We start from the raw sequence: 25,172 nt of genomic DNA, 5'->3' as shown, positions 1-25,172 counted from the left end.
TGATATCATCCAACGCTGATGAATGATAAGGATGTCGGATGGTAATGTGTCGGGAGATGTGTGCGAGGTAAGCGATGGGCGGTGTGATAAAAGGCATGTTGTTTGTTGTAAAGGGGAGGAGGAGGAGGAGTAGCGAGGTGGGGGGAATATTACTTTTAACCGTGGCTGATAATGAAGACATTGGACGCTGTGGGGGAAGCTTGTTTTGTATCCCCTGCAATCAAACGCTAGTCTCACCAAACACACTTACCCGGGCACCTCTCTCTCTCCCTCCTTCTTCTTCTTCCTCCTCCTCCAGGGCGACTGACCACACCACGCGTTCATGACCTATCGCGGTATTAGATTGTCTCCTGCAGAAATAGTTAGTGAGCAATTCTCCTCTTCCTGCGGCGGGTAATTCTGAGGTTCTTAAAACACTGGCTGCTTCTTGTGTTGTGATGATCAGTTGTTTTATTTAGAATGTGCACGAAATATTGTAGAGGAAGGAAGGAAGGAAGGAAGGAAGGTCTACTTTTTCGCTGTTGACTGGAGTGCAATATGTGGGTACAGAAACCTCAAGAAAGTGAATGAGGCAAGCCGAATGCACGCGCGCGCACACACACACACACACACACACACACACACACACACACACACACACACACACACACACACACACACTTTATATACAGAAAAGTGCATCCTCCTCTTCCTCCTTATTACCGTAAAGTGGAACTCTCAACACACTTCCACATACAAAGTCGCAAGGAAAAACAAACAAGAACGTTTAGTTTAGGACATGAACAACGTTTTCATTGGCAAAACACTTAAAAAAACGTTCGTAAAATATTAATTCGTCATAGTTGAAGTTAAAAGAACGTAAGGAATATATTTGGCTTGATATTAAATAAATGAATCTAGTTAGGTCGCAGTTATCGGTGTGTGTGCTTTACCTCCTCTAGTCATTCAGTAAGTTACATTCTTATATCGTCAGGTAGGAGGAATATTACACCGTCAGAATGTTGAAGAATGTGAACCCAAATCGTTTTTATGTGGTGAAGTGGGAACACATTTTATGCACTGTTGCGTTTCAGTTTGAGTGTCTGGCCACACAACCCATCATGATACAAGACGCTACAGGGCCACGCGTAGACTGTATCATTAAGGCTACAGCGATCATTGTTCCTACATACTTAAATGATCAGTCACGAGGCTACAAAACGCTTGCTCAGACACACACACACGCGAGGACGTCCCCATGCAGCAAGACCGCGTTGAGATAATAACTTATCCACGCTATAATACTCCTCTACGCAGCAGTTATCACCCCCTCGGTAATATATCTCCACGCTAGAGTTTACAGCGGGCCACCTCTAACGATGCTTAAATGGGGAACAATTCTTTGATCAGCGGAGCGTAACATTTCCAATCATGGAGAATGGTGATAGCGCCAAGTTGCTTATTACCGCTCAGATCACAGTCATTGTCTCCATTACTGTCAAAAATGTCTGTGTAGATGTGGGTCCTATACTTTACTCTGACAAATTTCCATGTCTCTTAACTTTGGAGTGTTTTTTTTACTACCTTCTTTTTTATTGAAAGGTTATGCCAGCGACTGTCAGTAAGACTTAAAATTCGTTCATCAGCTGCATGGACTGGAGAGGTCAAAGTATTGTGTTCGTTTCAATCGTATAATGAGACTGTAACCTCGACGCTTGGGATACGATTCGATCCCCCGCCCCCCCAAAAAATATGAACCTCCAAACCCCAGATAAACGATCATAGACTAACCCACAGATGTCTATATCAAACAAATGTAACACCAATGACTGTGTTTATAAGTTACGTACAAGATAGTGGTGTGGAGGGCAGCTGTCAGATGAAGCCACGCGGAGGGCGGGCGGGCGGGCGGGCAACTTTGGCTTAAAGAATTAGCAAGAAGATCTCACCTGCGGCGCCTTCTGAGGTTAGATGGTGTGTCTCTCTCTCCGGACGACCACAATTACTGTTATTTACCTCCATTACTGTCAATACCCTGATGTGACGCTGCATGCAACCTGGCCAAGTGAGCGTGTGTGTGTGTGTGTGTGTACCTTTCTAGTCTATAAACCCTCTGCGACTACGGCGGGAAAAGGGTACATCAGCGTGAGTCCTGTGTTGCGTCTGTCCTCCTGATCCCGACGGTGTGGAGAGAGAGAGAGAGAGAGAGAGAGAGAGAGAGAGAGAGAGAGAGAGAGAGAGAGAGAGAGAGAGAGAGAGAGAGAGAGAGAGAGAGAGAGAGAGAGAGAGAGAGAGCTACAACACACGCTCAAATTATTATTAGTTTCCTGTTGTTTTTTGTTCACATCCAGACACCTCAGGTATTTTTGTATGTATTCTCTATTATGTATCTTTTTTATGTATTGTGTATTTTGTGTGTATCAATATGTATTTTTAGGTATCATGACTATTATTTTATATAGTGTGTATTTCTATGTATTATGCATCTTTATGTATTACGTATCTTAATGTATTTATGTATGTTATGGTGTGTGTGTGTATGTGTGGTAGTATGATGACAGAAGCCCAGTACCACACACACACACACACACACAAGACAAACTCCTAACACACTACCACCCATCTCTCTTGTAGCCCACCCATCTCTCTTGTAGCCCACCCATCTCTCTTGTAGCCCACCCATCTCTCTTGTAGCCCACCCATCTCTCTTGTAGCCCACCCATCTCTCTTGTAGCCCACCCATCCCTCTTGTAGCCCACCCATCCCTCTTGTAGCCCACCCATCCCTCTTGTAGCCCACCCATCCCTCTTGTAGCCCACCCACCACCGCCCATGTAGCCCACCCTAGCCACACATGCACGGGACACAATAAACACGGCCGCGCCTCCACCAATCACAACCCACGCTGAAATTCGAGAGTTCCCAGAGGACCAGCCTTCGTCTAGCTCACAGCAGCGCCCTTCACGGCTTACGTGGGGCGCCCTCACGCTCTGTCCGGGGCCCAGTATGTGGTATCTTCATGCTCTGTCCGGGGCCCAGCATGTGGTGCCCTCATGCTCTGTCCGGGGCCCATTGAAAGTTCTCCTACGTTCTGTCTGGGGCCCTGTGTGAAGTATCCTTACGCTTTATCCGGGCCCAGTAAATGGGCTCTTATGCTCTGTCCAGGGCCCAATGAATGAGTTCTTAAGCTCTGTCCGGGGCCCAATAATGAGCTTATCTAGGCTCTTCGCGGTTCCAAGTAATACGGATTCCACATGATCTTCCTGGGGCTTAGTGAAAGGTTTCAGTATGCTCTGCCCGGGGCCCCCACATAGTATTCCCTTATGCTCTGCCCGGGGCCCGTACAGGGCTCCCTTATGCTCGGCCCAGGGCCCAGTACAGGGATCCATTATGCTCTGCCCGGGGCTTCTATACGCTGGCAGGAAATTACACTGCAGTTATGGCAGGAATTCGTCATTATATGTACGATTTGTATCTGTACACACACACACACACACACACACACACACACACGCTCACACACACACACACGCTCACACACACATCGCCTCACACGCTCACACACACACACACTCACACACACACACACTCACACGCTCACACACACACACACACACACACGTGTTTTGCATGGATTGGGTTCCTGTTCTAATGTTTTTGCCGAGGGTCGTGTGTGTTTGTTTATATTTCGAGAACTGTGTGTGTGTATGTGTGTGTGTGTGTGTGTGTGTGTGTGTGTATGTGTGTGTGTGTGTGTGTATGTGTATGTGTGTGTATGTGTGTGAGTGAGTGAGTGTGTGTGTATGTGTGTGTGTGTGTGTGTGTGTGCGAAAACAGAAACTACAGTACACTCGTAGACTATTTGAAACCGCCTCTCTCTCTGTTTACCTCTCTCCGTTTTTTTCTATTTTCTGTCTGTCTGTCTGTCTGTTTGTCTGCCTCTCTGCCTGTCTCTGTGTCTGTCTGTCTGTCTGTCTGTCTGTATATATGTATGTATGTCTGTCTCTGTCTATCAATCGTCCTGATAGCTAGTCTGAACTCTCTCTCTCTCTCTCTCTCTCTCTCTCTCTCTCAGTCATTGTCACTCTTGTCTTCCTTATTATTGTTCTTTTCCTGCCATGGTTGTACGTCCAGATCACACCGTCTTAACCACCACCTCCTCCATAAGGTCGAGAATGCCTATATTAACCTGGTGAGAGCCTCGACCTTAACCTGTCTATGTGGTGGAGCATACTCTTGCCCCTTAGTCGGTATATTCGGGGGTCCTGTCATGGTCAACAGCTCTTAAATACGTGAGTGATGATTCTCTCTCTCTCTCTCTCTCTCTCTCTCTCTCTCTCTCTCTCTCTCTCTCTTCACATCTCTTGTATTTATGAAGGGACTGTACAGTATATGTGAACAAAAGAGAGACAGACAGAAAGACAGACAGACAGACAGACAGACAGCCAGACAGACAGACAGACAGACAGACAAAGATATATCGATCAGAAAGAGAGAGAGAGAGAGAGAGAGACTGTACGCAGCCCAAGTGAGATAGAAACAGCAGGGGAGAGACAGTGCATGAGAGACGCCCCCACCTGAGGGACTCCACCTTGGCTAGAAGGGTTAAGAGACGTTAAGAGATAATCATGGAATGAGGGAGGGAGTGTGAGGGAGAGATGGAGAAATAGAGATAGTAGTGAGGGAGAAGGGATGGAGAGATTGTATAGAGGGATAGGGGATGGGAGGGAGGTGGTGGAGAGATGGAGAGATAGGAGAGAGGCAGCCAGGTGGAAAAAGAGACGGGTGGCAGCAGGGAGAGATGTTGGCTGGGGAGCGAGACACTCAACAGCAACATGACAGTGTAGAGAGATGCTGATGAGATAAGGAGAGAGAGAGAGAGAGAGAGAGACTACCATAAGGCAGATACCAACTCACAACCACCATTTTTAATCCATATATGACCTTGAACTTTGACCTTTTACAACCCCCCAAAACATAACAACTCTAGGGATTGTTATAGTGAACATAAGAACCAAGTATGATCACTATAGCTCTACCCGTTGTGAAGTTATAGTGGTGACAAACTTACAGACACAAACTCACATAAAACGGTGAACAAAAACATGATCACTAACTTTTCGTAAACATATGTAATTATCTCTCAGGGGTCAAAGGTCAAGGACACACACACACACACACACATTCCCTAGTTGGTTGTACAATTATGGGAGTCTTGTGGTTAGGGTTCTGGCAACATTGTCGCTACAGGTACAGGTGTGTGTGTGTGTGTGTGTGTGTGTGTGTGTGTGTGTGTGTACAGGTGTGACTCTGCAGGTAGTAATGGTGGACGATTGACTTTGGCAACACTGGGGAGCTTCTTCAATGGACTGTCACCTCTCCCCTCTCCTCCCCACCTCCTATCCCCTTCTTCTCTCCCCTTCCCTCCCCATCAGAACCCTTGTTGGCAAGGGCTATGGAATTAACATCACCTATGCTCGTACTTTCTATCTTCACTTCATTCGTTCTGTAGTTGACTATCATGCTCTCCATCTTGTGACTATTCCACCTAAACAACTCAACAGCCTCGAGGTAGTGCAAAATGAAGCCATGCGCATCATCCTAGGTTGCCCAAAATCAACCAGAATTGTAAACATGAGGAAAGAGCTCGGACTGCCCTCCCTATCTGAGAGGATAGCTCTACTTAATACCATGTTTTGTGTCAAAGTTTTGAAGAACAATGGTTCTCAAACTACAGCTCAAACTGAGTTGATGTTCTATCTAAGTAATCCCGACCATCTCGCCAACCTTCCACAAAAGACTCTCTTTGGGGCGTGGCTTCATAAAAGTGTTGCAGATCTCTTGAAACTGAATGTCCCAATCACCCCAGACGAACCTATTAATGCCATTCCTCCTTGGCTGGACATATCAGTTCCTATTAATTACACTCCTGTTGGTAGTAAGCAAATGTTAAACACCGATGTGGTGAGATGTGTCACACTAGAAACTATTAACAGACACATAGAGTATTAAATCAAGTGAATGTTATGCTTTTACTGATGGTTCTGTGCAGACAAACACAGGTAGAACAGGCTGTGTAATTGTAATATATAAAGAAAAAGAGATGATAGTGTCAAACAAACAAAGGCTGAACAACTGGGCCAGCACAACACAAACCGGAATCTACTTAGCCACAGACTACTTCAAAGAAAATGGAGGTGGGGTGATATTCTGTGACTCTCAAAGTGCTTTGAAATCAATGAACAGCCCGTCAGGCTCTATGTCTAAAGTTGTATGTGATATTAAAAGGAATGCGATAACTGCCAATGAGAACAACTTTCGTATCGAATTTGTGTGGATTCCGTCCCATGTTGGAATGAGGTATCATGACCGTGCTGATAGACTGGCCAATGAGGCATGTAAGAAAGAAAATGTTGACCGTGACCTTGGCCTGTCCAATGCTGTAATTAAAAACATTCAAGTCAGAATCATGAACTCTGATCTAGAAGAAGTGAGAAATGCAGAGAGACCTGACAGTTGTAGCATTAGTAAATATGACAAATTTTGTGACAAGAGGTACCGGTATGGCCAGCATAAGGACAGAACCAGACAATGTGATGTAGTCGTGGCCAGAATTAGGCTAGGATACAGACACATCTGGCAAGTTAGTAACGCTGTACCCATACCGGAACACTCAGCATGTAAACTTTGTGATAAACCTTTAAAGCATACACTTGAACACTATATTATTGAATGTGACACTGTCAAAGACTTCAGGCCACCTGACTTATTGTATCTTGAACTATGTAATTACTTCATTGAATCAGGTGTGCTTGAGGACATTCTTGCTGTTTATCCCAAATTTGCTGCTAGCCCACACTGATTAGTCTTCAATTAGAATATGACTCCAATGTATGTGATCCACTGACCTATATATACTGCTAATGAATATGATGTATTTCCTTCTTTGTGTACGAACCTCTGTCCTGCGTGGCAGCGAACAGTGGCATTACCCACATGAATCTGACCTATATATAGTGTCAATGAATATGATGCATTCTTTGTGTACGAACCTCTGTCCTGTATGGCAGTGAAGAGTGACATTACCCACATGACTCTGACCGACATATATGTATGTATGTGTGTATATGTGTATGTATATATATATATATGTATATGTATATATGTATATGTATGTATATGTGTATGTGTGTGTGTACATATATGTATATGTGCTGTCAATGAATATGATGCATCTCTTTGTGTACGAACCTCTGTCCTGCGTGGCAGTGAACAGTGACATTACCCATATGAATCTGACCTCTGTACATTTATAGCTGTTAATGAATATGATGTATTTCTTTGTGTACGAACCTCTGTCCTGCGTGGCAGTGAGAAGTGATACCACCCTCAGTGTCAAGACCTGACTGAATTACTCAGAATAGGCAAACTGTATTACAAGCTTTGCCAATAAATTTGTTAAACTAAACTTAAAAAATCTCTCAATATCCTCCCATCCTCTTCCCCCCTCCCTCTCCCACTCCTCCCCAACAGAGTGAGGGGAATCATCACCCTCTCCCCACGGCGTCACTGTCTATGTCCCCTCACTACCCTCACCATCTCCTCCCCTTCCCCTTAATTCTCCCCTCACTTCCACCCCCTCTTCCATTCTTTTCCCATCTCCTTCTCTTCAATCCTTCTCCCCTCTCCCCTTCCTCTCATTTCCTCCTCCTTTACCCGTCCAACTCACCCCCTCCCCTCCCCCCTTCCCCTCACTAAAGGGAAGGGGGAGAGACGTCATCGCCTCATGTGCCACGTAATAAAAGTTCGGTTACCATCATTCACACCCAGGAGGAGGAGGAGGGGGAGGAGGAGGAGGAGGAGGAGGAGGGGGGAGGAGAGGAGGAGGAGGAGGAGGAGGAGGAGGAGGAGGAGGAGGAGGAGGAGGAGGAGGGGGAGTAAGAGAGGAGGAGGAATAAGAAGAGGAGGGGAGTAAGAGAGGAGGAGGAAAAGATGAGGGGGAATAAGAGAGGAGGAGGAAAAGATGAGGGGGAATAAGAGAGGAGGAGGAGGAGGAGGTATAGAAATGAGAGAGAGAGACAGAGAGAGAAAAAGGTAGAAGAAAGGAGAAGAAAGAAATGAAAACAAGAATAACGATAAAAGGTGAAGAAAAGGTGGATGACGGAGAGAAAGGGAGAGGAGAAGGAGAGAAAGGAGAAGGTAAAGAGAAGGAGTAAGAGGAATCGTGGAGATAAGAGAAGGAAGGAAGAAAAAGAAAAGAGAGAAGCAGATAAAAAAGAATGAGAAGATAATAAAAGATATATAAAGGAAAGGGAGGGAGAGAAGGAGAGAGGGGGAAGGAAGGAGGGGGAGGGAAGGAGGGGGAGGGAAGGAGGGAGAGAGAGGAGAGAGAATGAATAACATCCACTCTTCCTGGAATCATGGCTGCCTCATTTAGCCTAGTTACTTAATCTGAGAGAGAGAGAGAGAGAGAGAGAGAGAGAGACACGAAGGGCAGGGGGTGCAAAGAGAACCCCTTGAAGTGAACGGGTCGGGGGTTGTGTACAATTTTCTCTCTCAGTCAGTCAGTCAGTCAGTCAGTCAGGTCATGCATTCATAGGGCTGACTAAAGGAGCATAAAATAAACACGAAAAATAATTCAAATCTCAGTAAAAATGTCTTTAAAATTATAAGTTAAGGATTATTATTATTATTATTATTATTAAACGACCCAACGACGACCACCACGCGACCTATTCCCCAACTGGGTTACGGTGGGGAGAAGGAAAGGAGGGAAGGAGAGAGGAGGGGCTGAAAGGGTGGAATGGGGAGAGGAAGGGAAGGGGTAGGGGGCGGAAACGAGGGAAGGGGGAGGGTGGGGGGGTGGAAGGGATGGAGGGGATGAAAAGGAGGGAAGAGGGGGGAGGAGGAGGGAGGAGAGGGGATGGAAAGGAGGGAAAGGGGAGAGGGAGGGAAGGGGGAGAGGGAGGGAAGGGGGAGAGGGATGGAAGGGGGAGGGCGAGGGTATGGAGGTCAGCTCGGATCAGCGCGCACGTCACCCGCTGTGGCGCATGCGTACAACACCTCCACTGTTGTTGTTCTGGTACTTCCCAGGCTCTCTCTCTCTCTCTCTCTCCAGGAACCTCCCATAGCCTTCAGAAACCTCCCATAGCTTCCAGGAACCTCTCATAGCCTCCAGGAACCTCCCATAACCTCCAGGAACCTCCCATAGCCTCCAGGAACCTCCCATAGCCTCCAGAAACCTCCCATAGACTCCAGGAACCTCCCCATAGCCTCCCAGAACCTCCCATAGCCTCCAGAATCTCCCATAGCCTCCAGGAACCTCCTCCCAGCCTCCAGAACCTCCCATAGCCTCCAGAAACCTCCCATAGCCTGTGAACCTCCCATAGCCTCAGAAACCTCCCATAGCCCCCAGAAACCTCCCCATAGACTCCAGGAACCTCCCATAGACTCCAGGAACCTCCCATAGACTCCAGGAACCTCCCATAGACTCCAGGAACCTCCCATAGACTCCAGGAACCTCCCATAGACTCCAGGAACCTCCCATAGACTCCAGGAACCTCCCAAAGACTCCATAAGCCTCAGATAACCCCGATAGTTTCAACGTAAAGGCCTCTCAATGGAGCTGAGGGAAGAAGAAGAAGAAGGGGAGGAAGAGGAAGGAGAGGAAGAGGAAAAGGAGGAAGAGGAGGAAGAAGAGGAAGAAGAAGAGGAGGAGGAGGAGGAGGAGGAGGAGGAGGAGGAGGGTGATGAAGTGTGGAGTAGATAAATCAGTGTTCAATTAAGAGAAGCCTTGTAACATTATCAGCTAATACGAAGGGGAGGAAGAGGATGTGGGTGGTAGGAGGGGCGGGATTGTGGGTGGGCGGACGTGGGTGGGCGTGAGATGAGGGCTTAAGGGTGTGAAGTAAGGGTTTGAGGGTGGTAGGAAGATGTGGGTGGGTGGGTGGTAGAGGTGCGGGTGGGTAGGTAGGTAGGTAGGTGGGTGGTGGTGGTGGTGGTGGTGTAGGTGACAGACATAGTTCACCACACCTGTAACTGATCTACTATGTGAGGTTCATCAGATGCGGGGGATCATCACCTCCTTCCTGTACCCCTCCAAATCTCCCTCCAGTCCCTCCACCCCTCCTTCCATCCCTCCACACCCTCCAGTACCCCTCCCTCCCTCCTCCAACACCCTCCCTAGACACACACACACTGACTGACGGTAGATGACACAGGTGCAGACATCAGTACTCACCGTCAAGGAAGGAAGGTAGATCGGTAGAAGTCAAGGTAGATGAGGCTAAGAGATGAGGCTCACTCAACCTAGTAGCCGCCAACCCACTCATCCCGAGGTAGTCGCCGCCCACTGATAAACCTGAAATAAAATAACATACAGTGAGATACAACAGCCTGGGATACATCATGATACAGCTACATGCAATAAGACGGGGTAAAATACAATAGGATGCGATAAAATACGACAAAAAAGTAAAAGGATGAGATAAAATATAATGAAACGCAATAAAATACTGTAAAGACGCAACAAAATACTATAAGACGCAATAAAATACAATAAATACAATTAAACATAATATAATCCAAAACATCACAACATAATACAATCAGATACATCAAAAATTAATAGATCATAATAAAATACAATAGGTCAATAGAATACCGGACAGTAATGAACTTGACAGGTAGACCACAGACAGGTAGCGCGGGCGAGACATAATCAACTTCAAAATACCAAGTTTACACCCCCCCCCCCACACACACACAACACACACACGACGCCATCAATAACCAATGCGGTACACGGTCCAGGTATAAAACGCCTGATTTAGTGCGCCCAGGTGACGAAAATTAAGTCATTTGCAAACACGTCTTTTATAGGATGGCAATACAAATACGTTCTTCCTCCAGTGGCTGAATACATCGCTCATTTTCATAATATATCGTTCAATTACTTTAATAAAAAAAATGGATAAAATAGAACGATATATTATGGAAAATGATGAAGAGGAATGAGTTGTCACAGATGGGCGTGGCTTTATGAGTGTGGCAGTATATAACGTTCAGTCCCATTGAGTATTGATCAGTGCCCATATAGGAGTGTAGGGGGAATGTAGCATATGAATCACTGTGGGAGGTGATGAAGGTGAAATGAGAAGATGCCGTTGGGCGTGGCCTTGAAGGAGTGGGCGGGGCGTAGGTTCAACCCATAGTAAACACACACTACTGTTTTGTGACAAAGATGTTGAAGGAAAATAACATTATTGACGGTTTTATTAATGTTTTTGTGGGATTTTAGTTTTTATTTACACTTACAAAATCCACTATAACTATTCTCTACCACTATCTACCACTACCACAATTCTCATACACCATAACCACGATTACTTCTGTCACCATTAAGAATAATTATCATCATTACAATCACTACTACTAACAACAGCAACAACTATCAAATTCTAATACTCTTAACCACAACTACCACCACTATTAACCTGTATCAACTACCCTACCTCTACCACCCCTATTACTACCACCATCACTATCCCTACCAAACACACTACCAGGACACCCCAGGGCAACCAACATCGCTAACTACCACCACCGCTACCACCACCACCACACAGCCTGCAGCACAACACAACAGATGGGGTGCGGTGTGGAGGTAAATAGACAGGCAGGTAGGTTAATAGGCAGGTTAAGAGGCAGGTAGGTTAATAGGCAGGTTAAGAGGCAGGTAGGCTAAGAGGCAGGCAGGTTAAGAGGCAGGTAGGCTAAGAGGCAGGCAGGTTAAGAGGCAGGCAGGTTAAGAGGCAGGTAGGTTACGAGGCAGGTTAAGAGGCAGGTAGGTTAAGAGGCAGGTTAAGAGGCAGGTAGGTTAAGAGGCAGGTTAAGATGCAGGTAGGTTGAGAGGCAGACAGGTTAAGAAGCAGATAGGCTAAGATGCAAGCAGGCAAGTAGGCAAACAGGTAGGCAGGTTAAGAGGCAGGGTAGGCAGGGCAGGCTGACAAAAGACCAACCACACACTACAGGCTACAAGACTACTTTAGGGTGGTCCTGTCATGTTCACAAATGACACTATCTTCACCAAAATACTTAATACTTACAAATGTATTTATAGTAAAGTAATTAAGAAAAACCGGTTGTGGGTTGCCTGCGTGCATGAGAGAAGTGTAGTGAAGTGTTCTACCAGGCTGTTAAGTGTTTGTAAGTGTTCTACCAGGCTGTTAAGTGTTTGTAAGTGTTCTACCAGGCTGTTAAGTGTTTGTAAGTGTTCTATCAGCCTGTTAAGTGTATTGTAGGTGTTCTATCAGGCTGTTAAGTGTATTGTAAGTGTTCTATCAGGCTGTTTAGTGTATTGTAAGTGTTCTACCAGGCTGTTTAGTGTATTGTAAGTGTTCTACCACTTAACAGGATGGCAAGAACACTTAACAGCAATTATACGAATTTATCAGAATATTTAACAACATAATAAAAACTTAAGTACTTTTAAATGTGGTAAAACACTTTATACATTTAAAAGCCTGATAAAACACTTAATATCCAGATAGAACACTTACACCAGGTGGGTAGGTCACTTAAAATCTTGGTAGATTCTAATAAGAACACTTTACTGACTCGTAAACTACTTAAAATACTTAAAGACTTGATATAACACTTTACAGCACTTAATATCCTAAAAAAAACACGTAATATTCTTGTAGTACACTTTGAAACACTTTACAGTCTAAGAGAGCACTTTAGAACACTTAACGTGCTCAGAGAACACTTTGAAACACTTAATCATCCTGGAAGAACACTTTAAATCTCTGAAACTCCTGAGTGGACACTTTAGATTAAAACCCCCAGAGAACACTTTAAAACACTTATAATCCATGAAAAAAAATTACTTTAGAACACTTATAAGCACTTAAAACACCTCTGAACACTTAAAAACACCTCTAAACACTTACAAACACTTATAAACACTTAAAAAACACGTATAAACACTTTAGAAGAGCAGAGCACAAGGGGAATCCAGTAACATGATATCTGACGGAGTACGTGAGTGAGATGTTAAGTGAGGGGGAGGAGGGAGGGAGGGGGTAGGGGAGGGAGGGGAGAGTGGGGTAGTACACACTTGCACGCACGCACATACACATACACAAGATACAGTGTCTCAGTTTTATGTTGTACACAAAAAATAAAACCTGCAACAGAAGCCAGCTCGGGTTACCTGCGTGTACTTAATTAATAAACCCCAGAACATCCGCCCAGGGAGAGGCAGGGAGAGTGTGAGGCAGGGAGTGTGTGTGTGAGGGAGTGTGTGTGGCAGGGAGAGTGTGTGAGGAAGGGAGAGTGTGAGAGACCCAATGAATGTCGACAAGCAGTTGACTTTCGCGACGCTCAACCAATCATAACACGATGAGGACCACATCTCTGTCGTGATTGGCGGCTCAATTCTCCGCTGGTGACAGGTGAACTATTTTCGCAGGACGGACGGACGGAGGGAGGGAGGGAGGGAGGAGGGAAGGGAGGGAGGGAGGAGGGAAAGGGAGGGAGGGGGAGGGAGGGGGGAGGGAGGGAGGTGGGGGTGGGAGGGAGGTGGGGGTGGGAGGGAGGTGGGGGGATGGCTTGTGTTTTGTGTGAGAATGCCTTGGCAGGGGTGTGTGATGCGGGCAGGTGGTACAATGTATCCTGACTATGTATCTTAATATGTATGTGTATGTATGTATGTATGTATGTATGTATGTATGTATGTATGTATGTATGTATGTATGGAACTTGTGACTCAATAACTCAACAAAGATCAGAGCTACACCACCACCATTAGCACCACCAACACCACCATAAGCACCAACACCACCACCACCACCACCACCAACAACAACAACAACAGCAGCAGCAGCAATACCATTTACACACACACACACACACACACACAGAGCAGAGTCAGGTAAGCCACAGAGGCCTTAAAGGTGATCCACCTAGACCTCCGCCACAAAAACTTAATCCTTATGGTACGGGACAGATGTGTCAACAGCGGCGTGACCAACACACACTCTTAGTCCAGGCGATGACAGCCTTCCCGAGTCTCTGATGTCACCTACACTATGGGTCTGTCTGTCTGTCTGTCTTTCTTACCTCCCTCCCCCTACCCTCCCTGTTTTACCTCCCTCCTCTTTCTACCCTCCCTGTTTCCTCCTCCACTGTTCCTACCCTCCCTGTTTTACCTCCCTCCCTCTTCTCTCCTGTCTTACCTACCTCCTCCCTCCTCCTCTTCTGCCCTCCTGTTTTACCTCCTCCCTCCCTCTTCTACCCTCCCTGTTTTACCTCCCTCCTCCTTCTACCCTCCCTGTTTTACCTCCCTCCTCCTTCTACCCTCCCTGTCCTTCCTCTCCCTGCTCCTCTCCCCCACCCCCCCCTTAAAGCTCCATAGTCTAGGGTAGGTTCAATAGGGTAGGGAGGTCAATAGGTACTCCTCTCTCTCTTCCCAGATGGCCGCTGTAAACGCTTCTGCGCTTCACCTTGCACAGGATGTAAGGGGGTGCCCAATAAACTAGCCCCCTCGAGGGCAATCTAAAAAAAATCTAAAAAAATATCACTCTCTCTCTCTCTCTCTCTCTCTCTCTAGAGTTCTTCAGTAGGTTAGGTTTGGTTGTATTAAGTTAGTTTAGATTAAATTTGATTACAATAAGTTTAGATCGAGATAGATCAAGATAAGGTTAGGTTAGATTAGGTTAACATTGGTTTGGTTAGGTTAAGATTCGTTTGGTTAGGTTAGGTTAGGAAGATCCACTACTGGTAAAAAGTACTTCCTTAAGAAGAAAAAAACAGCAGTCAAATAACATGCTACAGATTCTGAGGCACTTCAGTAGTGCTGTCACACCAATTCCACCATACACAATTTGAGAGAGAGAGAGAGAGAGAGAGAGAGAGAGAGAGAGAGAGAGAGACAGAGAGAGACTGAGAGAGAGAGAGAGAGAGAGAGAGAGATTCACTACTGTAAACAACTAATTACATGATCATCACAATAGAGGTGATTAATCTGGCACTATCAGTAACAATATTGGTGGCACTCTGGCACTGATAACATTCCTGGTGGGACCTTAACAAACGCTGCTGCATCTTCACTGGTCAGGTCACCACACTGGCACCATTGCCCATTGTCACTTTGCCTTGGCACTCTGGTACTGATAACAAAATCACAGGCACTCTGGCACTAAAATTATTGTGTTTCACCTCCATAAGACTACTACTCGTGCTACTCTTGATACTGGTAACACTGCTAGTGGCACTTTGGTCACTGGTAACACTGTTGGTAGCACTAATGGCAACACTGGTCATGACACTTTGGACATTGGTAACACTGACGGTCGGCCACATAGCTCACATAGTGCCAGAAAGGTGACACCGTGAGGGTGGCTGTGAGGTGTTCCCGTCCCTCCGTCCCTCTATCCGTCCATCCCTCCGTCCATCTGTCCGTCCGTCGCCCCGTCCCTCTATCCGCCCCTCCGTCCCTCTATCCGTCCCCCCGTCCCTCTATCCGTCCCTCCGTCCCTCTATCCGTCCCTCCGTCTGTCTACCCGTCCCTCCGTCCGTCTGTCTGTCTGTCTCACTCAACACCCTAAGTGGCACTAACACTGTCACCACGTGCGATGTACTGAGTCTATACTTTAGTTCTAAATTAAACACCAAATTAGACACAAAGTTCACCAAAGGTCAAACTACGTGGCACTGTTGTTTAATGTCTCTCTCTCTCTCTCTCTCTCTCTCTCTCTCTCTCCTGTCTTACTTTTTCCCCCTCACCTTTTTCTTGCTCTCTTTGTCTCTCTTTCTTAATCTTTCTCTCGCTCTTTTTTTCTTGCTCTTTTTCTCTGTTACTCTTTCTTTCTTTCTCACTTTATCTTTTTTTTTTCTCTCTCTTACTTGAGGGATAAAGTTAAGATGAAAGAGAGAGAGAGAGAGAGAGAGAGAGAGATGACGTACTCCAGAGTTTTTTTTCCCAAGTGGTGATGAGAGAGTACTGACGGAGGAGGGGAGGACGGGAGAAGGAGGGGAGGGGGAGGAGAAGGGGAGGGGGAGAAGGGGAGGAAGAGAAGGAGGGGGAAGAGAGGGTCGTGTGGGAACCCTTATTCTTCCTTGCCTGACTCCTCTTCCCCCTCTCCTCCCTCTCCGAGACACTGGTAAACAAATTGTCACCTCCCCCCCCCCATACATCGTCTTCCTCCTACCCCCTCCCCTCATCTCTCCATCCTTATTAACCTTTCCTATATGGTAACCTAACCTAACCTAGCCTAGCCTAACCTCACCTAACCACCCCCACGTACAGCATTAGGATGGTCTAATCAACAGGTAAAATAAACACAGGTGCCTAATCTTCAGGTGACAACTTGAAATGAACCAAAAGTCAAAATTATGAGTAAATAGAGACGAACATTCACAAACGAGTGAGTGAGTGAATGAGTGAGTCAGTCAGTCAGTCACACATGTCATACTTGGGGGGGAGGGGTTAAACCTTGACACACACACACACACACACACACACACACACACACACACACACACACACACACACACACACACACACACACACACACACACACACACACACACACACACACACACAGCCAGTAGCGTCATCACACCTCCAACCTTGGCAACACTGTAAAGGACTTTTTCATTCATTATCAATTCGACTTTACCTTTTAAAAGCCATTTAAAAAAAGTAGCGAAATTTATCACCGAGAGGGCGTAAATCTAACTCTCTACGCCACATTTAACGCCGCGTCAGGTGTGTATGTGTGAGTCAGTGTTGTCAGCAGGTAAGGGGAGGAAGGGGGAGAAAGGGTGTTAAAGGGAAGGAGATGGGTGAAGGATAGGAGTTGTAGCAGTTGCTACAGTCAGTCAATCCTTGTCAGTGACTTCTCTCTCTTTGTCAGCCATAAAAGGAGGGGGAGGGAGAGAGGAGGAGGAGGGAGAGAGGGGGAAGAAGCAGAAGAGGCTAAAGAGGAGAGACAGAGAGAGAGAGAGAGACATGGCCCATATACAGTATTAATAGCATCACCCGCCACTAACTGGGTGTTGAATGGGCGGGGTTTGTCCACACCCTTTATGACGTCATCACTTCCTCTGACGTCACTATGAGAAGCAACGCAAATTTTCAGTATCCTCTCTCTCTCTCTCTCTCTCTCTCTCTCTCTCTCTCTCTCTCTGATTCGTCTTCCACATTTGTGTGTGAGGTGGAACAAGATCAAGTAAATACACAATATACAACACACAACATTCATACAACTTCATATCCCCACAAAATACAACAACAACAATTTATAAATACAATGTTTAATAATCCAAAAATAAATAAAATAAAAAAATGCGCGGTAAAAAATATGCAAATCGTTGGTTGGTCGATGGAACACACACATCAGCTGGCCAATGTAAACAATGACACGTGCCTAGTGACGTCATGAATACTCTTAATGCATTTATGAATGTTTCTGGCATTTTTTGGTGATTATTTATACAGTCGAACTTATGGTGGTACTGAACATTTAAAACTGTTTATAATTTAAGAACGAGGCAGTATAGATCTATCTATCTACTATCTATCTATATATCTATTTATCTATCCATCTATTTCAGGACAGGTATTTCGGACTCTCTCTCTCTCTCTCTCTCTCTCTCTCTCTCTCTCTCTCTCTCTCTCTTTCGAGTCTACGTATCGAATGACAGCAACAGTGAGGGGAAGAGAGGAAGAAGGATTAGAAAGCAATAAGAGGAAGAATATCTGCTAAATACACGTTCCCTTCCCCTCCCTTTCCCCCTCTCCCCTCCCCTCATGACCTGGGAAACGGTTCACATGGGTCACGGCCTTGGGAAGTGAGAGGGGGAGGGAGGCGGGGAGGGGGAAATGGGTTCTGGACATGTCTGGTTACCCTCAAGTGAATGGGTCATAGGTCAATGTCTCATTATGTCAACACTGTGGCTACCCCATAACCCCCACCCCCCCCCCATTACTCTCCCCCCTCCTCATGTCATACCCATACCACAAATTCTCCCCCAACATCCATAACCACCCCTCCTCTCTCCTCCCAACAAATCCTCACCCCTCCTCCCTAACCACAACCTCCTCCTCCTCCCCCCATTCTCACTTAAAACTACAGATACAGATTTAGGTGTAAAGTACCAATGCAGATTTCAGCTCCCCCCTCCCAGCTAATCTTCCTGAGGTGGAATAAGCTGGGGCTAATCTTCCTGAGGTGGAATAAGCTGGGGCTAATCTTCAGGTGAAATAAGCTGGGGGCCTAATCTTCAGGTGACTCATGTTAGCGAATGTATCTAACTTGATTAACTTCAGCTAAAACAGGAAATTAAAATAAAAAAATATACTGAGACTCTACCTTAATGAGATACCTTTATTTAACACTAATTAGGAGACTTGAAGGTAGATATTGAGGTTATTGTTATTATTATTGTTGTTATTATTATTATTATTATTATTATTATTATTATTATTACTTCAAATTCATTATTACTAAGATATCACAGTTCACGATCGTACAACAAGACATACAGACAGATAGCCACACAGACAGACAGACAGACAGACAGACAGACAGACAGACAGACAGACAGCCACAGACCAGGCACCAGACACCGTGGGAATCTTCCAGTTAATGAGACAGTTAACCGTTAAAGTGCCAACCACAGGCACCATCAGCCTTTATGAGGTGTCGGCACTCTCTCTTGGCACTCTCCCTTACCCCAGGCACTCTCCTCTACCCCTGGCACTACCCCCTACCCCCTTGGCACTAACCCCTACCCCTTGGCACTAACCCCTACCCCTTGGCACTAACCCCTACCCCTTGGCACTAACCCCCACCTTGCACTAACCCCTACCCTTGGCACTAACTCCTCACCTTGCACTAACCCCAACTTTTTGCAGGTACTCAACCCCTACCCCTTGGCACTAACCCCAAACTCTCAGCACTCCCTACCCCTTGGGACTAACCTCACCCTTGGCACTAACCCCTACCCCTGACACTAACCCTACCCCTGGCACTCAACTCCATACTCCTTGGCACTAACCCCCACCCCCTTGGGGACTAACCCTACCCCTTGGCACTAACCCCTACCCCTTGACACTAACCCCTACCCCTGGCACTAACCCCACCCTTGGAAACACTCATCCTCCCTCTTCCCTCACACGCCTCATCACCTCCCACTCCTCCCCTGGCACCTCTCCCTCTCCTCCCTTTCACCATCCCCTTTTCTTCTTTCTCTCTCCCTTGGCACTCCATCTCCTCCTTCCTTTCTCCCTTTCTGTCCCCTCACGCCCCTCCTCCCTCCCATTCCTCCCACACTGCTCCTCCCCTGGTTCCCCCTCCTCCCCACTCTACCCCTCCCTCCCCACTACCCCTCCCCCTCCCCACTCACCCCTTCCCCCTCCCCACCCTCCTCTCCCCACTCACCCTCCCTCCCTCCCCATCACCTCCTCCCCACTCACCCTCCCTCCCCACTCACCCTCCCTCCTCCTCCCCACTCACCCCTCCCTCCCCACTACCCTCCCCTCCCCCACTCACCCCTCCCTCCCACTACCTCCCCATCACCCTCCCCTCCCCACTCACCTCCTCCTCCCCACTACCCCTCCCTCCCCACCACCCCCTCCTCCCTCCCCGCCCACTCCTTCCCTCCCCACTCACCCTCCTCCCACTACCCTCCTCCCTCCCCAATCTCACTCCCTTCCCTCCCCCACTACCCTCCCTCCCCACCTCCCCTCCCCTCCCCACTACCCCTCCTCTCCCCACACTAGTTATATACTTTTCACTACTTTTTAGGAGATAATAAACTTTGATCACGTGTTTAATATTTCCACCACCAGAGGACGTTACTAAACCAGTTATAAAAAAATATAATACACGAACCGGTAACTCAAGAACAGTGTTGCCATACAGACGTCCCCGTGATGTTCCTGCCGTTAAATTCGTCTTATTTTAAAATCAGGGGAAATTAAGCCTTATTTTCTTAACTCTGAAGGGCGGAAGTGGTGTGACACAAGGAGATGTGACCCTCCCCAGGGGGTGGCCCGGCCCTGGCCACACTATAAACACCTGGGCCACAAAACACACCCCAAATGTGTGCCTTTTCTCACCAGTAATATATACGGTACAGGGTCGTGGAAAAAGAAGGCGCAGATTTTAATACACAATCATTTAAAATCTGGGTATTGGTTTTTTTATCACCCTGTATATAAATTATGAGTTTTTTATTGTTATTTTTTCCAATCATCTATTGTGTCAAAACCTAACCTAACCGAACCAAAAAGGTGTTTAATTATTATCTAATTAAACACCTGTACACCTGAGCGTACCTTCAACCCTTTGACACATCTCTTATAAGAAAGGATACAATCTTATCTTACCTAATTATCTATTTTCTTCTCTCACTTAAACACGAGAGAGAGAGAGAGAGAGAGAGAGAGAGAGAGAGAGGGGGGGGACAGGTGTAGAAAGTGATAAAACAGGTAGAAATATCCCATAGGTATTTCTCTATAGCCTCACATACAGAGTACACATAGTGAATCTTAACCCCCTACATTGTATAGTAAAGCTCTTAGACTCTTTAGAAATCTGTAAGGATAAAATAAGAGTTAAATCTGAACTAAAATCCGAAAAAAATCTGAAAAAAAAACCGACGAAAATCTGAAGGAAAAATCCGAAAAAAGTGAAAATCCGAAGAAAAATTTGAAAAATCTTAGTGAGAAAATATTTACTCATTGTAATCCTATAGGAACCTCCCTCCTCCTCCTTCCCCCATACCACAGGAAATCCCTTCTCGCCCTCTCCTTCTCCTCTTCCCTCTTCTCCTTCCCTCTATCCATCATCAGCCTCCTTCCCTCTCCCCTCCTTCATCTTAGGTACCTCCCTCTCTCTCCCTCAGGCTAAGGAGAACTACTTAGCCTGACACTAAAGATTCCCCTTCCTCCCCTCTCTACTTCTCCCCTCACCCTTTTTGCCCTCCTTTCCTCCCCTCCTGACACCCTCTTTTCCCTCCTGACACTCCTTTCCCCTCCCCTGACACTCTTTTCCCTGACACTCCATTTCTCTGGACACTCCTTTTCCCTCCCTGACACTCCATTTCCTGACACTCTTTTCCTCTCCTGAGCACTCTTTTTCTCTGATGCACCCTATCTCTCTCCTCTGTGACACTTTATCCACTCTTCCATTTGTCCACCTCCTTCCTCCACCCCCCTCAGTCCTAAGCAGTGTGTCAGGTAAGGGTCGTAAGGTTGTTGACAGCCCTGGCCCCTCTTACACCATGAGTGTAATGGTGCCATAACGCAGCCACCCTGACACCTACCAGTCACATTCATTTCTCTTCTCTCTCTCAATTTAGTGACATTGCTCAAAGGGCCAGGCTGAGAGTAGGCGATGGTGGTGGCTGTGGTGGCTACACTGCAGTGTAGTAGTAGTGGCACTAGAAGGCACAGATGGCAGTAATTGGCACGTTGTATTACCAGATGTGGCACTACCACCTGAGAGAGAGAGAGAGAGAGAGAGAGAGAGAGAGAGTACCGGTCTTGGGTCCTCTCCTTGATACAGTCGTAAAATTAATGAATATACGACCGCGGTGAATCTTTGTGGCCACCTGAGTTAACTGTGGCCCTTTGTCTTTAATTATGGCCACCTGTTTTAATTGGGGCCACACGCGCTAATTGGGGCCACCTGTGTTAATTGGGACCATCAAAGTTAAATGAGGTCAAGAGTTTTTAATTAGTGGCCACCTATATTACCTGTGGTTACCTGCGTTATTTGTGGCCATTAATGTTAGTCTTGATCATTTGTTTTTAACCAGAGCTAACTGTGTTAAGTGTGGCCATTTGTGTTAAGTGTGGCCACCCGTTCAGAGTATGGCCAAATGTGAGAACTGTGTGGTCACCAGTGTGTATGTATGTATGTATGTATGTATGTATGTATGGCCTGTGTGCATGTGTAGATGGCAAGTGTGTGTGTGTGTATAACAGGTTGGTCGACCATTATCAGGTCTTATGCCAACCACCCCTTCCCCTTTACCCCTTAACCCCCTACCCTTTACCCCTTCCCCCTTAACCCCTACTTTTTATCCCTACTTCACCCCCTTCCCTTTGCCTCCCCCTTACCCCCTTTACCTCTACTTTCGTCCCTTACATCACCTGCCACCGTCTACTCACGGTTAAAATAGTGTAGGGACTGACAGGCGTCGTTTAGACAGTAATATTAGACGCGTGTTACGCCTCCCCTAACTGACAGTAACATTATTATTATTGTTATTATTATTATTTTGTTGTTGTTGGTCATTGCTGTAGTTGTTGTTGTTGTTGTTTATTGCCATTGTTGTTATATTATCAGCACCCCAAGAAGAAAGGAAAGAATCGCCAATGAGTTGATTTTGGCGATAAAGTTCCTCCAACAAGCCCAGGTTGGCGTGGTATTCTCACCAAACAAGAGACGGATGCTGAGTTATTATCGCCAAATAGCCTCCAATGGCGCGGTATTTCTGTCGTCAGTTAGCTAATCAGACGGTAATTATCTCAAGGTATATGTAATCTAGCAGTAAGATTATTAACGTTTGTCGCAAAAGGTAACTTATTTAGAGCAAATCTTCTCAGTTGGAATCATCCGAAGGTGTGTCCTCGCTAATAGCCCGAGTTCCCTAAAGTTCTTCGTTCAAGTAGCATTCGTTGGCGGTTATTGCGCTTTTCGCTATTGTGGCCAAATCTAGCCATAGTTTTTTCTCCAATGTAACAAAATATTTGAGTTGTTCCCACACCCAATAGATGGCTCTTATTCAAAATGTCTGAGTGTAGGAGGAGTCAGTTCTTCTCCAGAATAACAAAACACTTGGTTTGTTCCCGCCAAATTTAACACCCACCACCGGGCGCCGCCATGACACCTTCACGAGTTTAAAAAGAATAAAAAAGACCTTTTGTTTGCTTTTTAAACAACTCTTTTGACTCCCAGGGCAAATAAATGGCCTTTATTTCAGGTGGGTGAGTATAGCGGAGCCTCTGTGTTAAAAGGAAAATGAAACAATGGTTGAGGTAGAGGAGGAGAGCGCTGGATTCCTAATCTACTGGACCCATGCTGGGGTACCACGCCAGTGTCCCGATCCCTTTGTGCCAACTTCATCATATGCTAAATTCACCCTAAAAGATGACTTATTTCGCGTTAACCACCGAACAAAACAATGACCCAGAAGTCTTAGGAAAGTTAGGGGTTACTAATAGCTCCCAGTAGGGTTATGGTAATGAGGTGAGAAGGGGATAATTGAGGGTAATTAAGCCGAAGGTGGAGCCGGCGGCGGGTACGGGAGGCGGTGATTGGGGCGGGCAACTGGGGAACACGACGTCTGTCTGGGTGTCGCTCTGACCCTGCTAAGTGTTTATCAACTGCGCGCCATAATTAACCCGCACACAACACCGCCGCTCTGAAGGAAGAGAAAGATAGAGAGAGAGAGATGAAGGGAGTGGTCTTGGGCGGGGCAGAGAGAGAGAGAGAGAGAGAGAGAGAGAGAGAGAGAGAGAGAGAGAGAGAGAGCCTGATGCCCTGTTTGTGTGTGCCCCTGCTATATTTATCATCAAAAGGCTATGAACAACCTGCAGACAAGACGGCGCCCCAGAGAGAGAGAGAGAGAGAGAGAGAGAGAGAGAGAGAGAGAGAGAGAGAGAGAGAGAGAGAGACCTTATTGACTGGTAGGAGTTTTCAGATCCATTAATTGGGAGGTTCTAAATGTGGCCACTGTTTACTGAAAGGTGTCACAGGAGCTAATTAAGGCCCCACGATATTATATATACACCTGGCCCCACTGTACGTTCAGGTGATGGTGATAATGGTGGTGATGGTGATATTAATGGTGGTGATAATGGTGGTGATGGTGATAATAATGGTGATAATGATGGTGATAATGGTGATAATGAGGGCTGCTGGTGGTGATAATGAACGATGGTGATAATAATAAATTCACTATATCATTAGATGGTGAAGATATTGTAATTGGTGAGAACAGTGAACATGAAGGCTAGTCGCAAAATTCCCGGATGATGAGCTTGGTGAACACGATGATGGTTCAAAATAGTGAGGAACCACAATATCGTGTACGATGGTGAAGGATGGTGAAGTGTAGCGACGGTAAACAGGATAGTGAAAGATGAACTACTTATAATGAACTAGACACAGTGAGTTTAATGTCTAATATAACACCTAGAGGTGGCTAGGAGGTGGGTGAAGTGTTTATTGTGGTGTGTACAGGATAGTGGAGGTGGTGTGGTGGAGGTCTGGTGGTAGTGTGTGGTAGACATGTGGTGGTGTGGTAGTGTGACAACGGTGTGGTAGTGTGGTAAAGGTGGGGTAGTGTGACAACGGTGTGGTAGTGTGGTAAAGGTGGGGTAGTGTGACAACGGTGTGGTAGTGTGGCAAAGGTGTGGTAGTGTGACAACGGTGTGGTAGTGTGGCAAAGGTGTGGTGGCGACACTCAAAAAAACTGTCAGCACGTCAGTTAGTCAGACGGTTGATCGTAAACAAGCAATTTGTTTACTAAAGTTAGACAGGAGCTGATGACAGGTGAGTGTGGGAGAGACGACAGGAGAGTGGGAGGGACGACAGGTGAGTGGGAGGGACGACAGGTGAGTGGAGGAAGGCAGGAGAGGGGAGGGATGACAGGAGAGGAGGGACGATAAGGAGGAGATGACAGGTGGAGTGGAGGGATGATGGCAAGAGGAGAGATGACAGGTGAGGGAAGACAGGAGAGGGGAGATGACAGGTGGAGGGGAGGGACGACAGGTGGAGGGGAGGGACGAACAGGGGTAGAGGGAGGATGACAGGTGGAGAGTGGGGAGGACGAGAGGTGAGGAGAGACGATAGGTGAGGAGGGATGACAGTGAGGAGAGACGACAGGAGGTGGAGGACGACAGGAGGGAATACGACAGGAGGGGAACATGACAGGTGAGGGCTGCAGAGGAGGGACGACAGGTGAGGGAGGGACGACAGGGGTGAGGAGAGACAGACAGGAGAGTGGGAAGGACGACATGGAGAGGAGGGATGAGCAGAAGGAGTGAGACGACAGGAGAGTGAGACGGAGCAGGTGAGTTGGGAGAGACGAGCAGGAGTGGGAGAGGACGACAGGTGAGGAGGACGGTAATTACACACACACACACAAGACACACACACACACACACAC

General features: G+C 46.6%; 1 protein-coding gene across 1 annotated transcript in view; it reads right to left on the bottom strand.

The window, feature by feature from the left end:
- The window catches only part of LOC121862197 (transcriptional activator cubitus interruptus-like), a 61,100-nt gene that overhangs the window by 25,467 nt on the left and 10,461 nt on the right, over window positions 1-25,172 (bottom strand). The window contains exon 2 of the mRNA XM_042360295.1: window positions 10,219-10,338. Coding sequence (XP_042216229.1) covers window positions 10,219-10,309 — 91 coding nt within the window. The 5' untranslated portion in view covers window positions 10,310-10,338. The remainder of the gene's footprint in view (window positions 1-10,218; window positions 10,339-25,172) is intronic.

This window comes from Homarus americanus, unplaced genomic scaffold (assembly GCF_018991925.1).
Source record: "Homarus americanus isolate GMGI-L3 unplaced genomic scaffold, GMGI_Hamer_2.0 scaffold40248, whole genome shotgun sequence".
Classification (NCBI taxonomy): domain Eukaryota; kingdom Metazoa; phylum Arthropoda; class Malacostraca; order Decapoda; family Nephropidae; genus Homarus; species Homarus americanus.
Note: the sequence above shows the minus strand (reverse complement) of the source record. Positions and strands in the feature narration are given on the sequence as shown.